General features: G+C 44.4%; 1 protein-coding gene across 2 annotated transcripts in view; it reads left to right on the forward strand.

The window, feature by feature from the left end:
- ARMC9 (armadillo repeat containing 9) overlaps positions 1-14935 on the forward strand; it is a 142763-nt gene that overhangs the window by 23031 nt on the left and 104797 nt on the right. For both annotated transcript variants that reach the window (XM_081241624.1, XM_081241623.1), the window contains exons 7-9: positions 1041-1065; positions 8337-8494; positions 11647-11745. In XM_081241624.1, the coding sequence (XP_081097750.1) occupies positions 1041-1065; positions 8337-8494; positions 11647-11745 (282 nt within the window). The remainder of the gene's footprint in view (positions 1-1040; positions 1066-8336; positions 8495-11646; positions 11746-14935) is intronic.

Here is a 14935-nt window from a genome sequence, read left to right on the forward strand (position 1 = left end):
AGCAGCCGCATAGCACAGGGAGATCAGCTCGGTGCTTTGTGACCGCCTGCAGGGGTGGGATAGGGAGGGTGGGAGGGAGATGCAAAAGGGAGGGGATATGGGAACATATGTATATGTATAACTGATTAAATTTGTTATAAAGCAAAAATTAAAAAAATAAAAAAAATAAAAAAAAGAATCCGTCTGCCAATGCAGGGGACACGGGTTCGAGCCCTGGTCTGGGAAGATCCCACATGCCGCAGAGCAACTAATCCCGTGCACCACAACTACTGAGCCTGCGCTCTAGAGCCCACGAGCCACAACTATTGAAACCCACATGCCACAGCTACTGAAGCCCGCACACCTAGAGCCCAAGCTCCGCAACAAGAGAAGCCACCGCAATGAGAAGCCCGTGCACCGCAACCAAGAGCAGCCCCCGCTCGCTGCAACTACAGAAAGCCCGCGTGCAGCGACGAAGACCCAACACAGCCATAAATAAATAAATAAATAAATAAATAAATAAATAAATATTTAAATTAAGAAAACCCAAATAAAACAGGTAAATACCTTGCCATCAGACATGCAGCCAGATGTGTGGAAGCTGAGATTTAAACCCAGGAGGCAGTCTGGTGCCAGAGTCTGTGGTTGTAGTTACCGCGCCATGCTCTTCATCCCATTCTCAATTTCCTTAGGCTAATGCTTTAGCACTGAAGTTACAGCGTTAAAGGGTATGAATTCAGATTTGCACTTTTAGTCAAATATTTTGGTAACTGTGGGGAAGGTTTTTAAAGGGGGAAGGAGGCCAGTTAGGGGCTGTTGGACTCACAGAGTGGTTCTTGAGGTGCATAGAGGAGGATTTATCTGTGAGTCATGAGTCACCCAAGAATCGAGAAGTTGGTAACTGTCTTAGTTATTTATAGTAATGTTAAGAAGCGCCCTTCCCTGTCCTGAGATTTCTTTTTTACCACACTGGGGCTCTTTCTCAGATTGGCCAACACAATGTGAGATACCCTGAGTTCTGCCTCCTGAATGCCTGTTTTCCTAAACTTCTTTCATTCCAGAAGGAGAATGGACAAAGCAACAAAGGTAAATCATCTAGATGGAAAATTTTAAATCACAACTTTGCCAACTCGAGTTTTAAGTAATGAAGTGGAGAGAATTTCGCGGACTTGGCAAACGAAGGCTTTAAAAATCTAAATATTTATGAAGTGCTTTGTAGTCCTTTTTATCTGCGTTCCTTGAGACCCACTTTTCAGGGTGGCTGGTATTGTTAGCTTTGTCTTGTATGTCAGATAACTAAGACACGGAGAAACGATGAGAATCCAAGCAAGTGCCAGAGGGACATAAGTGCAGCAACACAGTTAGAAGACGCAGTACAGCATGGCTTGGGAAAGAGTTACTTCAGTACCTTTCACTTTTACCTTAAACTACTTTAACAGGGTCTTAATCTCTGCAGCAATATGGAGTTCTCGTTCTTACAAATCATTTCCATTTTTTGCATTCAAAGTAGGAATTCCAGTCTTACACCTTTAGCATAACATGATGGTTTTCCAAGATTAGTAATTTTTACCAGACCTGTTCATTTTCCAGAAAGGTGAGAAAAATTTTAGTTAACATGAAATTGGTGGCCACAGTTGGGGTTCTTTGCCGGAGTTTTGTCTTTGATACAATATTATGAAAACTGCTTAAATTATTCTGTTGGAAAGGGTTATATGATGTGCTTCATGCCTTTGATAAGTATTGAGGGCATAATCCTCAATTCCCAGCAGGTGGAGTTTTACTACGTGAAATAACACATTTGCCCTTTTCACAGCAGTCAGGTTAGAGAGGATTGCAAAACTTCCTGCCATTGTTTTTCTCTTTCCTTTTAGAGAGTTAAAATTTTCTAAAGAAAAGAAGCATTAGTAAATTATTTAGCTCTTGGTGTTCCAGGGAACTGAGTGATGAGCAGGCCTGCAGGTTTGATTCCCACGCGTGCTTCAGTGGCTTCAGGTGGGAAGCGCTTGGGTGTTGCTTCTCACCCTCGGTGGCCTCGCGGGCCTCCAGCCCAGCGGTTCTAATTGTGCCGCTGGTTCTGCACCTGGGCCTCCCCTCCTGGAACTCAGAGGGACCTGCGTGGAGGAGCGGCAGGTCGCAGGATTCATGCCCTCGGTCCGGGCCTGAACACAGAGGAGCAGTGGGGACCACTCCGAGGGTCACAGGCTGCAGCCTCGAGCTCCCGGAGGTGGCGTTGCCCCCAGCATGGTTACACAGAGGACGTGTACCCGGGGTCTCTCTCTGCGGCTGCCCAGGCCTGCTCCCTACTGGGTTAGTGCAGCTCCAGGCCTTGGCCAGGGCGGGTCCAGGCTGGTTGTCTCCCGTTCAGCACAGCTGGAGCCCCTCAGTTGGGACAGGTGCTTGGGGCTCAACCTGCAACCCCCAGAAATGCTTCTTTGCCTCACTACTTCTCTTCCTCTTGCTGCCCAGCAAGCCGCCTCAGACTCAGTGGCATAAAACAACCATGTCCATTTATTATTCTTATTGCTATCATCTTGTGTGGTCTGGGAGTTGTGGGCTCAGTCAGTTTTCCCTCGGGGTGTCTCCCGGGTGTAGACGGAGCCGGGTAGAGCCGTCTCCAAGGCTTCCACATGCACAGGTCTGGTGGCTGATGCTGGCTGTCGGCTGAACTCTCAGCAGAGGCCCTGGACTAGAACGCCCACGCGGACTCTTCATGTGGCCTGGGCCCTCAGGGCCTGGTGGCCGGGTTCCCACCAAGGGTGAATGTCCCCAGAGGGGGCTGGATGGAAGCTGTGTCACCTTTTCTAACCCAGTCTCTGAAGTAACTCAGTGTTGTTTCTGGTGGTGTGTTCTATTCATTAGAAGCAAATTCCTAAAACCAGCCCACATTCAAAGGAAGGAGACTTACATTCCACCTCTTGATGGGAAGGAACAGTCAAAGACCCTGCAGTCATATTTTAAAACCACCACCCAACCTGCGTCCTTTGGGTCCCAGAGAACTGCCTAATTCTTTTTATTTTCTTTTTTAAATTAATTAATTAATTTAATTAATTTATTTTTGGCTGCATTGGGACTTCGTTACTGCGCGTGGGCTTTCTCTAGTTGTGGCGAGCGGGGGCTACTCTTCACTGCGGTGCGCGGGCTTCTCATTGCGGTGGATTCTCTTGTTGCGGAGCACGGGATCTAGTCTCGAGGGCTTCAGTAGTTGTGGCATGCGGGCTTCGTTGCTCCGTGGCATGTGGGATCTTCCCGGACCAGGGCTCAAACCCTTGTCCCCTGCATTGGCAGGTGGATTCTTAACCACTGCACCACCAGGGAAACCCAGTTCTTGGCTGAGTCGTTCAGAGTCGGTCTTTGGACTCCTAGGCATTGGGGACAGGAAGGTGGTGAGAAACTTCTCCTGGATTCCCGAGTTTCTGCCACCTCCTGTCACCCAGCATTCCCTGCAGTTTGGGGGGATAGCTTCTTGCCGGCAACCAGTTATGTCTCTGATAAGTGGCCCAATTTTGCAGACGAAATAAACATGGGTGGGGGAGTGCAAGTAGAAGAGACTGTATTTTTCTACAGACCTTTCATTTGGTATTTCAGCAAGGAGAACAGGTTTTTCGAGCCTTCTTTAAGTTTGATTTTAATTGAGTTTTCTGAGGAGAGCTAAGCAGGATGTCTATGGAATTGAGTCTGGCAGGCACAATGTGTGTCTGTGGCAGAATAACCCCCAAATGCAGTATTGCCATGGAGGTGAGAGATTAGCACCGCAGGGCACTTGTACCAGGGACTCCAGCCCAGGCCCAGTGTCACCATAACTAGTTGTCACCACTGTGTCTTCTGTGCCTTGTGGTCATTGCTAAGGCTGCAGTGACCACAAGGCACAGACAAGCCCCCAATTCAATTCTAGTCCCAGGTGTTGTTTTTTACTTTTATTTCTTTTTTTAAAAATTTATTTATCTATTTTTGGCTGCGTTGGGTCTTTGTTGCCGTGCGCGGGCTTTCTCTAGTTGTGGCGAGCGGGGGCTCCTCTTCGTTGCGGTGCGCAGCTTCTCATTGCGGTGGCTTCTCCTGTTGCGGAGCACAGGCTGTAGGCGCGCGGGCTTCAATAGTTGTGGCTCACGGGCTCTAGAGCGCAGGCTCAGCAGTTGTAGCGCATGGGCTTAGTTGCTCCCTGGCATGTGGGATCTTCCAGGACCAGGGCTCGAACCCATGTCCCCTGCACTAGCAGGAGGATTCTTAACCACTGCGCCACCAGGGAAGCCCAGGTGTTGTTTTTTAAATGGAATGGTTGGATAATATCATTATGTGTCTTGATAGGAAGGTTTCATGGGCAGAGTGAGATTTCCAGAAGCTTTTGAAGAAGGTGAGAAAAGTGCTTGGAGTGGAAAAGTCTCTCAGAAGGAATTATATTAAAAATGGCATTAAGAATAAAAACTTAGGTTGGCAATATAGCATATTGGATTATTATTTTCACCTAGCCATCTAAAAAGGATACAGAAATAGTATCTTTTAGCATTTCTGGCATTATGCACTTGGCCCCTTCAGACAATGGGCAACTGATCATTTTCCTAGAGTTCAGAGCTATTATTTTTGAAATAGATGATCTATATTCCCAGTTATAAGCCTTAACTTTCTTCTTCCGGTATTTGTGGATTAGCAGAATATCAAAGAGCCGATTTATATCTAAATACAAAGAAAAAATTGTTTGATATTATAAAAATAGAGTGATTGGTTTTAGTTTTTTACATTAGGTTAGAAAAAAAACCCATATTTTAAAACGTATCATCTTGAGCAGCCAAGATGTCTCTAAAACCAAATCTCATCTTTTTATTTTAATTAATTAATTAATTTTTGGCTGCGTTGGGTCTTTGTTGCTGCACTCAGGCTTTCTCTAGTTGCGGCGAGCGGGGACTACTCTTCATTGCGGTGCGCAGGCTTCTCACTGCGGTGGCTTCTCTTGTTGTGGAGCATGGGCTCTGGCGCATGGGCTTCAGCAGTTGTAGCTCGCAGGCTCTAGAGTGCAGGCTCAGTAGTTGTGGTGTATGGGCTTAGCTGCTCCGCGGCATGTGGGATCTTCCGGACCAGGGCTCGAACCCGTGTCCCCTGCATTGGCAGGTGGATTCTTAACCACTGCTCCACCAGGGAAGCCCCTCATCTACTCTTAAAAAAAAAAATGCATCTAAATGAAGTAGAAATGTCAACAAGGGAAAGCTTGACTGCTTTATTGTAGGATCACTTTTGTTATTAATTCATTTCATGCTCGAATTATAGGAAATATAGAAAATTATATAATACAGGAAATTATAGGAAATATAAGGTCACTCTTTGTGACCTTAACTGGCATTCTTTTGGTTGTATATATCTTTTGTTTAAAGCTTGGGATGCAATTCTTTGGACTTTTGCACAAATTATGTCAGTGGCTTTGAAATATAAAGAGTCTCAATAAATTTTGCTGGCATGATTACGACAGTTTCATTCAAATAATATGGACCAAGACATCTCCATTAAAAGTTGAGATCTTGCATGGCAAGGCATCTTAGCTTAGTTGTCCTTGTCTCATAAAACTTTTTTTGTTACTGAGTCCAAGCTCGCTTTGCTCGCCACATGACAGGCCAATGAATCGGAGACAAGGTCTTGAGGCAAGGCAGACCGGTGTCTCTGAAAAACCATCTTATCTGGGTCTGGATGCCAGTTTCATTTATAGAATCAGAGAGGGAGAGGTGGTGAGGAAGTAAAGTAAAAGGGCCATCAGTCTTGCAAAGCATCTTCTGGAATGATCAGACTCGGTGAGGGGATGTGTTAGTTTCTTCTTTCTTGCAGCCATCCACAGGCGGGCAGGGTTCCCTGAGGCAGGCCATTATGTATGTTTATAATAACAAAAGCAATGAAAAGCAAAGGTTAAAGTCTAAGAAACCGATCGGAACATGGAGTCTGATTTAGCTCTTCCCTGTCACAATTTGACAGGGAAAAAAAGAGTCAAAGTTCTCTTTAACGCTCAAAAATAAAGTTGATATTTTGAGCTGTAACCCAAATAGCTTACAGTAATGGTCAGGTCCTGTTTGTAGCCAGTTAAGGTGTCTGCAAGGTGATATCTCTGGATAGCAGGCTCTTTTTGCTAAATGGTGTATTTGAAAGGGTTATGAATATTTCAGCCCAGTTGCCTACTTCTCTCTTTCCCATAGGCTGCTGGCAGTTAAGGCTCGTTTGCCTCAGGTTACCATACTTTGAAACTGTCATTAATTCCAATTCTGGGTTCCCAAGGCAAAAGTTCCACAAATAGTCCCTCATACAATGAGTTTATGAGGGGAAGAGTTTTTTGCTACAGTCCCCTTTCGAGAGGGACTACTTTGATGACATTAACACAGATAATTTGACCCAGCTAATGGGATTTGGTATTTCATTCATCTGCCACTTGGTACACGTTGAGAAAAATGTCACAGATACTCTTTAATATTTATTCCCATAAAATGGGACTATGAATAATCTAAAATTTTCATCCTTGGAAGTTCTTGTTTATGTAATTTTGAGTCTGGGATGTATGAAAAAGCTTAAATGATACTTAGTGTAGGAGGAAGGTAGTGATTCCTTCCCAGTATTATATTAGGAGAAAGTTGATAAATGATTTCTAGGAATGTTCTCCAGAGGTTCAAGTACTGGATGTAGATTTGTGTCAGATGACTTTTTAAAGTTATCTTTCAATACTGAGATTTGATGGGTATTAAATAATAATAATAATAATTCATTATGTGATATTTTGGATTTTAGTAGTTAAAATATTTTACTTCTGCACATCAACTATTGTGACACATAAAAGTTTTTGAAATACAGTTTGAATGTGGGTGATCCTCATAGCTGTTTAGGACACAAATTAGGAGGAAAACATAATTTAGGATAGTGTTTCTCAAACTTGTGGTCTGTGTCAGAGCCGGGAGTTTGTTGACAGCATAGATACTCAGCCCCTACCCAATATCCACAAAATCAGAGTCTCTGAAGGTAAAGCTTGATCATCTTTATTTTTGGATGATTCTGATATATTTCAAAGTTTGCATACCACTGCTTTAGGACATAAACTTTCTGCCACTTTGTCAAGTTATCTACTTGCATAGAAATATATTTAGAAAATCTTTGACCCCTTTCCATGAAAGGCAGTAATAATAATAGCTGCCATGTATGGGCAGCTGCTATGGGCCAGCAGTGTGCTTGGCACTTTGAGTATATGTGTTCTTTAATCCTCACAATAACCCTTCAAGATCATTATCATTTTCCCCATTTTATAGGTTAAGAAATGAGAAGCAGAGACATTAAGTGTCTTGCCCCAGGTTACCCAGCAAGAAATTGGTAGGGTAGAGATTTGAACCCAGGTCTTTAACTGAATTATAGTTGATTTACAATATTATATTAGTTTCAGGTATACAACATAAGTGATTCAATATTTTTATAGATTGTACTCCATTAAAGTTATTGTAAAATAATGGCTATATTTGGTCTTTATAATTTTAAAGGCTCTCTCTGTATACATGAAATGTGTTCTAAAATGAAGACTTTAAGTATTATACAGTGCCTGGATCGGGACAATAGTGAGTTAACGTGGGTGTGGGGGCAGCAACACGTCCTTCCATCCAAAACATAGCCTTCCAGGAAAGGGAAAAAAGTAGGATAGGGCCAATGAGTACTGACTCCAAAGAAGATTTGCATAGTCGAGCTGTGCCCAGGGTGGCTTGGCCATCAAGTGCTGCCATGGAGTACGGGGACAGGGTGGGGGGGATTCCAAGAAGACAACCCTAGAACCTTCCAAGGCTGCCGCTCTAAGACTTATGCTTCATCGAACTGGCAGAATGAACACCTGGAATCTTACCTAATTCTGGATTTGAGTTTTCTCAGCACCTGTCAAGCAGCCCTAACCTTTACTTAAAATGAAGGACTTTCTTGTGGTTATGAGTTATCCCCCAGACAACCTCACGGGGCACAAACAGAAAAAAACTCAGTTTTGGTTCAACCATTTTGTGAGCTGATTCTAGAAAGAAACATTGAGTTTGTTTCTTGTACATAGAGAGAGGAACTAAAAGAAGTTGCATGGGGTTCAGACAAGGAAATAGATTTTGTTAGGAAAGCCAGTGATGACTCAGTTGAACTACCAGGGATAAGAAATGAAAAAAATCAGTGGTTACAAAGCACTTTGTAATTAAAAGTGGCACGAGACAGAAGTGTAAAACACAAATACGAGTGGCAAGCTCATTGTTATAGTAAAATATTCTGACAGTAGGCATGGTATTCCCTTGAGAAGAATATAATTATTTTTTATTTTGTAGGAGTCTTTTAAATTGTTGCTTTTTTTTGTTTTGTTTTAATATAAATATATATTGTCTTCCTAGAAACGTTGCAGCAGCTCCACCAGCAGCTGGTAGAAGCTGAGCGTAGGTCAATGACGTACTTGAAACGGTACAATAAGATCCAGGCGGACTACCACAATCTTATCGGAGTCACAGCAGAGCTGGTGGATTCTCTGGAGGCCACAGTCAGTGGCAAGATGGTAAGGAAGGTCCCCCATTGTTCATGTGTCTTTTTTGAGATAAAGATGTGTCATGACACACCTGTTGACAAAAAAGAAGGCATGTACATAGAAAATTCAGGGACTTCCTTGGCGGTCCGGTGATTAAGACACCGCTCTTCCACTGCAGGGGGCACGGGTTCGATCCCTGGTCGGGGAACTAAGATCCCACATGCCGCACAGCGAGGCCAAAAAATAGAAAAAAGAAAGAAAGAAAGAAAATTCAAACAGTACAGAAATAAATAAAAAGAAAGTGTGTGTTTTCCTTTTGCCTTCTCTCCTCTTAAAACATAACTGCCATCATTCCTGGTGTGCTTCCTACAGCCAGGGTCGACGTGACGCCAGGTGTGGCATGCGGGCCACAGATGGGCACGTGAGCTCTTACAACTGGAGTGTGCAAGCAGAGGCCTGCAGACCACCAGGCAGGGGTTGGAAGGGCCTCCACTATCAAAACAGGGAGAGATGGGGTTGGGGGGAACACTGGAATCTTAACTAGCTTGTTCTTCATGTAAAAGAAATACGTGCTCTTGGTAAAAGATTGAAACAATTCAGAGGAGTATATAGTTAGGAGCAAAAGGCCCCTTCCACACACAATTCCTAAGTCTCATTTTCTTACTGACATTCAAGATTAACACTTTCTTGTGTATTATTTCAGAACACTTCTATGCGTGTGCATGTGTGTGCACGTGTGTGCGTGTGCATACGGTATGCACATACTTGGGATCTTGTGACCCATTACTCTTCTCAAACTTGCTATTTCACTTTCAATATATCTTGGAGATCTTTCCACATGACCACACACCTACTTCATTCTTTTTGATGCTTGTACATTATTATTCCACTGCAAGGGTGAACCGTAATTCATCAGATCTCTGATGAGGAACATTTAGATTTTTTTGTTTGCTATAACAAAAACTGTTATAATGAACATCCTTGTATATACTGTATACCTTTGAATATAGGTAAGATAAGAGCCTAAGAATGGAATTGCTAGGTCAAAGGTCATGGGCATTAAAATTTTGAGAGATGTTTTGCCAAATTATTTCTACAAAGATTTCAACAATATGTACCCACCCCCCACCCCCAGTAGCGTATCAGAGCATCTATTTCTCCACACACTTGCCAACACTGGACATGATTATACGTTGAAATTTTTGCCAGGTTGGTAAGTAAAACTTGGTATTCTGAATGTTTCAATTTACATTTCTTTAATTATGTATGAGGCTGAATATATTTTCATATGTTTTTTGGCCATTTATATATTTGTCTTTTGGTCAACTGTTTATTCATGTCCTTTTCTCACTCACTTGTTTTAAGCAAGAGAGTGACAGAATCAGATTTCCTTGTTAAAGGGATGGGTCTGGTATCAGTTCCGGTATCAGCCAAAAGAGGAAACAGTTTCAGGAGCAAGAGGTTGATCCAAAGTCTCAAAAATCACAGAAAACTCTAGAAGTCCAGACTGAAAAGTGTCCAATGTTTCTGACACTTAGAAGGTCACTGGTGGTGGCCTTTGCCATGAGTTTCCTTGGGGTGATTCAGATGGGGCTCGACTGTGGTGTGTTGAAAGGTACAGGGAAGGGGAGGCGGCAGTTGTTGGCAGTTCTTTCAAGGACCTTGGCTGTGAAGGAAGAACACTGAGAGGGTGGTTGATAGATGAGGGCCTAGGGAGGAGAAAGGGGAAGGTATTTTTAAAATATTAAATATATTTGGACATGTTTCTAGGTTGTAGGGAAGGAACAGGTTTACAAGGAAAGGTTAAATATACGGGATGAAAAAGGAATGATTAAATTTTGATACTGTGGGAATTCAGAGGAAATGGACTCAGGATAATGTAGGAGGTGCAGCCTTGACATGGGGCCCTTCTTTGTCTGAGTCACTTATAGCTGAGTGTCGAGGGATGACCAGAGACATCTGGCATAGAGGGGCAGTCCTTCTGGTGCTGAAGCAGACCAGATGTTTCAGGGGGACAGACAGGAGGACCATAGGGAGACAAAAGGGTCTAGCCCAGCATTCTGGCTCTTTCCAACTCACCAACCAGTTGAGTTGTCTTCCTCTTGTGGGGACGAATGAGTGAGGGGTAGGAAGAGAGCCAGTTACATTACCATATGGAAGTTCAGCACATGGAACCATGAGGCTGGGGAAAAGGAGCTTCCCTCTCACAATCAGGCACAGGAAAAAGTCCGGAAGGGGGTAAAATTGTTAAGAGTAGTTACCTCCAGGGATTGGCTTGTGGGGTGGGGCTGGGGAGAGGTTGTGTTACCTTTTAAATGAGCACATGTTACCCCTATAGAAAGAAAAGGCATAAGATGAAAAGAAAACGTTTCAGAGATGACCACCTTAGATGCTGGATGTCCATCCTGAATCACGGTAGCTAATGAGAGAGGGATGAGAGATGCTGAAGGAAGAGGCCACGACGCAGTGGCATTGATGCAGCAGTAGCCCAGCCTCCTGTTGTCTAGCGCTGGAGGGTGTATACAGTGTCTCCGTCACTCATTCAGTAAGCGTTTACTGAGCCATCTGTCCTGTGCTAGGCTCCCTAGATCTCATTTACCCCCCTCCCCGTGACGCAGAGCCGACAGGTCAGGAAAGCAGGAGGCAGAACTGTTGGTTTTCTCGAGTCCACTGCTTGAGCCCAGATCTTCAGAGTTTCAGTCCGGCTTTCTTTCCACCACATTATGGCCACCCAGTGACTTTGTTGCTTGAATTAACAAAAAATGGTTGAAAATCGGTTTATTTTATGGGAAATCCCTGGCGGTCCAGTGGTTAGGACTCTGCCGTTTCACTGCTGAGGGCACGGGTTCAATCCCTGGTCAGGGAACTGAGATCCCCCAAGCCGCCCTGTGCAGCCAAAAGAAAAAAGAAAAGTCAGTTTATTCTACATGACAGCAGGAGTACGTTAAGTGGAGTCCTGTAACTTAAAGTATGCTATCCCGTGACCACACCAGTAGTGTGTTAGTTTTTGCGTCAGGCTCAGTGCTTCAACTCCCTGGGGCTGCGATGTTAAAGCAAAAGCTCACCTTTGTGCCCTCGGAGAGGCTGTTGAGAGTCAGCTCCGACACTGGCTAGGGCGCCTCTCACGGCTCCGGGGATGTCTCACCCCTTTCACCCGCCGTCCATCCTCTGTCCTCCGGCAGATCACCCCCGAGTACCTGCAGAGCGTCTGCGTCCGCCTCTTCAGCAACCAGATGCGGCAGAGCCTGGCGCGCAGCGTGGACTTCACGAGGCCCGGCACGGTGAGGCTCTGCGCCCGGGTCTGCCCCCAGGTGTCAAAATCCCGTAACTTTAAAAAATGGGAGAACAGGAGAAAATAACACATTCGGAGTCTGCATCTCAGCGGGCTTCGGAGGTCTGTGCGTTCCCAGAAGGAAGAGTGGGTTTGGGCCGCTGGGAGGCGGCCCCCTGGGGGCGGGGGCGGGGAAGGCGCGTTTGTGTCTTCCAGGCGGAGCTGCTTGTTGGGTCCCAGGGCCGCTAATGGCAGTAAGGCAGTAGGAAACGAAGGAAACCTCGTCCTGTTTGAAAAATCACTGCCGTGTTGGGGTTGTGCGGTGTCAGACGGGCTTTCCTTTTATCTTTTAAACTTTATACTTAGAATCATTGCAAACGTACAGAAAAGCTGCAAAAACTGCCCGAAGGACACTTGTATACCCTTTACCCATATTCACCACCTGCTAGCGTTTTGCTCATTTGTTTGTTTACTTTCTCTCCACACACACCCATACACACACAATATGTTTTCTGAACCATCTGAGGATAAATTACATATGTTTATGGCCCTTTGCTCCTAAAACTGGAGTGCAGGGTGCATTTCTTAACAGCAGCGTTCTCTTATATAACCATGTGATCGTCAACTTCAGTAAAGTTAATATCGAGGCAGTATTTTTACCTGACTAACCTACAGTGCACGTCCCAGTTTGGCCAGTGGAGCCATTAACGACCTCTACAGCAGCCCTTCCCCGTGCCCGGAGTGTGGGCTCAGGTGTTACGTTGATTTGTCGTGTCTCTTTAGCCTCCTTTCAGCTTCAACACTCCCCCCCCACCCCTGTCTTTCTTTCTTTGACTTTCATGACATCGACATTTTAAAAGAAGACAGTCCTTCCCCTTCTTTAAAAATAGAACATTTCTCCTTTTGTGGTTGATGTTTCCTTGTGGTCAGATTCAGGCGAAGACATTGCGTTACAGGCCAAGACATTACGTAGGTGATGTGTCCTTCCTAGGAGAGCTCATCTGGAGGCATGTGGAGCTGAGTCACGTTCTTAACCAGGGGCACGAGTATAGCTGTGTCTCCGTGAACCCATGTCCCGGGAGCGCACACCAACCTGCCTCCTGGTCCGGAGGCTGTGTGTGTGGAGCCGGGCAATTAGGAAGGAAGCACCGGGTGATCCTGAGGCAACCCCGAGGGTCAGAGCCCCAGCTTTTAATTAAGTGTTTGCACATTAATACTAGAGTCTTCATAAACAAGGCCTTTTTCAGCATTAAAATAATCTACCTGATTCTCAAGTAGATTTGAAGCAGCTTATTATGAGAAAACACAAATATGAGAAATGAAAAAATAGAAAATAAAAATAAAGAAAGAAATTTTGGTTAGAATTCATAGAAACTGAAAGTAGATTGGTGGTCGCCAGGGAGTGGGGGAGACGAGGGGATGTTGGTCAAAGGGTACAGACATCTGGCTTTAAAATGAATAGGTCTGGGGATGTAATGTGCAGCCTGATGACTACAGTTAACAATACTGTATTGTGTACTTGAAGGTTTCTAAGAGAGTCGATCTTACATGTTCTTACAACAGCAAAAGGTAATTATGTGAGGTAACAGCTGTGTTAACTGACCTTATTGTGGTAATCATTTCACAATATATACATTTATTAGATTATCACACTGTGTGCCTGAAACTCACACAATGTTGTATGTCAGTTATATCTCAGTAATGCTGGGGGAAAAAAAGAAATTGTGCTTAAAGGAAAATGAGGGTAGGAAGAATAAAAGTAAGCCAGGGCTTAGGCTAGTATAAAAAAATGCATGTCCTAAGTTACTGTACCCCTGGGAGCGAGACCCAGATTTGGCTGTGGGCTTCCTAGTAGCCTGTGCAAAAAACAGTTACATGACTTATTTCTAAAGGAAGAGAGGATGATATTCACTGCATCTAAAACGGCATTTGTGCTACACGTGTAGCCTGTGAAGCACAGCAGTAAAATGAACGCCTACGAGCCCATCACACATGCCCACAATAGACCATTTCAATGCCACCAACGTCCCCTATGTGCCCTTTAGACCGTGAACTTTTTCCAAGTAGGTATATTACTCTTACAATTTAAAAACAAGTCTAAGTACATTTTTTTTTTTTGAGGACTGGAAGGTCAAAAAACTGCTGCACAGGGTTTTTCTGGTGCTAAGACCTGAGGAGAGTTCCTCTCTTGCATCTTGGTAGAAAGGACACGGTAACGTGGTGAAGAGCCAGCGTCCTCGGAGTGCACGTGGAAGTGCACCGCCAGGCTTTCCCTGTGTCGGCTGTGCCACACATGGACAGGAGCTGCGGAGTCCATGCTTTAGTATGTGGGTGCAGTGATGTCAGCATACAGGAATCTTAGTGAATCGACCATTTTTAAAATGTCAGTAAAGCACACACAGACATCTGAGTTTCGAAAAAGTAACTCCCTCGTGGGCCCTCTAGGATGAGGGGCTTCAAGCCACATCCTTGTGGCCTGGCTGAGTTGACCCTCTGTGTCCAGTGTATGGTTAGCTATAAGTCATCAACGTAAGGTAACATTAAGGATAGAGTGTGTTCACCAAAAATGATGGCTTTCTAGCAGTAATTAGCATAGCATGATCTGTGTCTAATAAGACCACTTCTTCCCCCGCTTTCCATTTATGTATTAATTCAGTAAATACTTAGTGTTCTTCAGGTTTGTTTATAAAATCCCACCCTGTCTTGCATATACAAGAATCCTGTCTGTTGGCAGAGTGCTGCATCCAGCATATTTAAAACTGATGCTGGGACTTCCCTGGCAGTCCAGTGGTTAAGACTCCACGCTTCCACTGCAGGGGGCACGGGTTCAGTCCCCGGTCAGGGAACTAAGATCCCATGGGCCACGTGAACAAAACTGATGTCATGTTTAAAAGGAGTGGTATAAAAGGGAATGGGGGAACAACGTATCTGATATTTCATCCCATTAGAAGTTACCTTCATTTGTCAAGAGACTGGTCCTACCATCCTTTCCTGTTATGGTGGCACTAAGGTACGGAGTGTAAGCCTCCGAAACCACGGGAGAGAGGGTGTGCTCTGTTTGCCTTATCCCGTAACCGTTTTTTTTTTCCCCACTTGAGTCATTGACTTAGTAACAGGCCATAAAAACTGCAAACAATTTTTTATTGTTCCTAATGTATTTTTCTTAGAATGTGATAAAAAGTGGGTGAGGGGTCATTATG

The sequence above is a fragment of the Mesoplodon bidens genome, assembly GCF_964165515.1.
Source record: "Mesoplodon bidens genome assembly, chromosome: 8".
Classification (NCBI taxonomy): Eukaryota; Metazoa; Chordata; class Mammalia; order Artiodactyla; family Ziphiidae; genus Mesoplodon; species Mesoplodon bidens.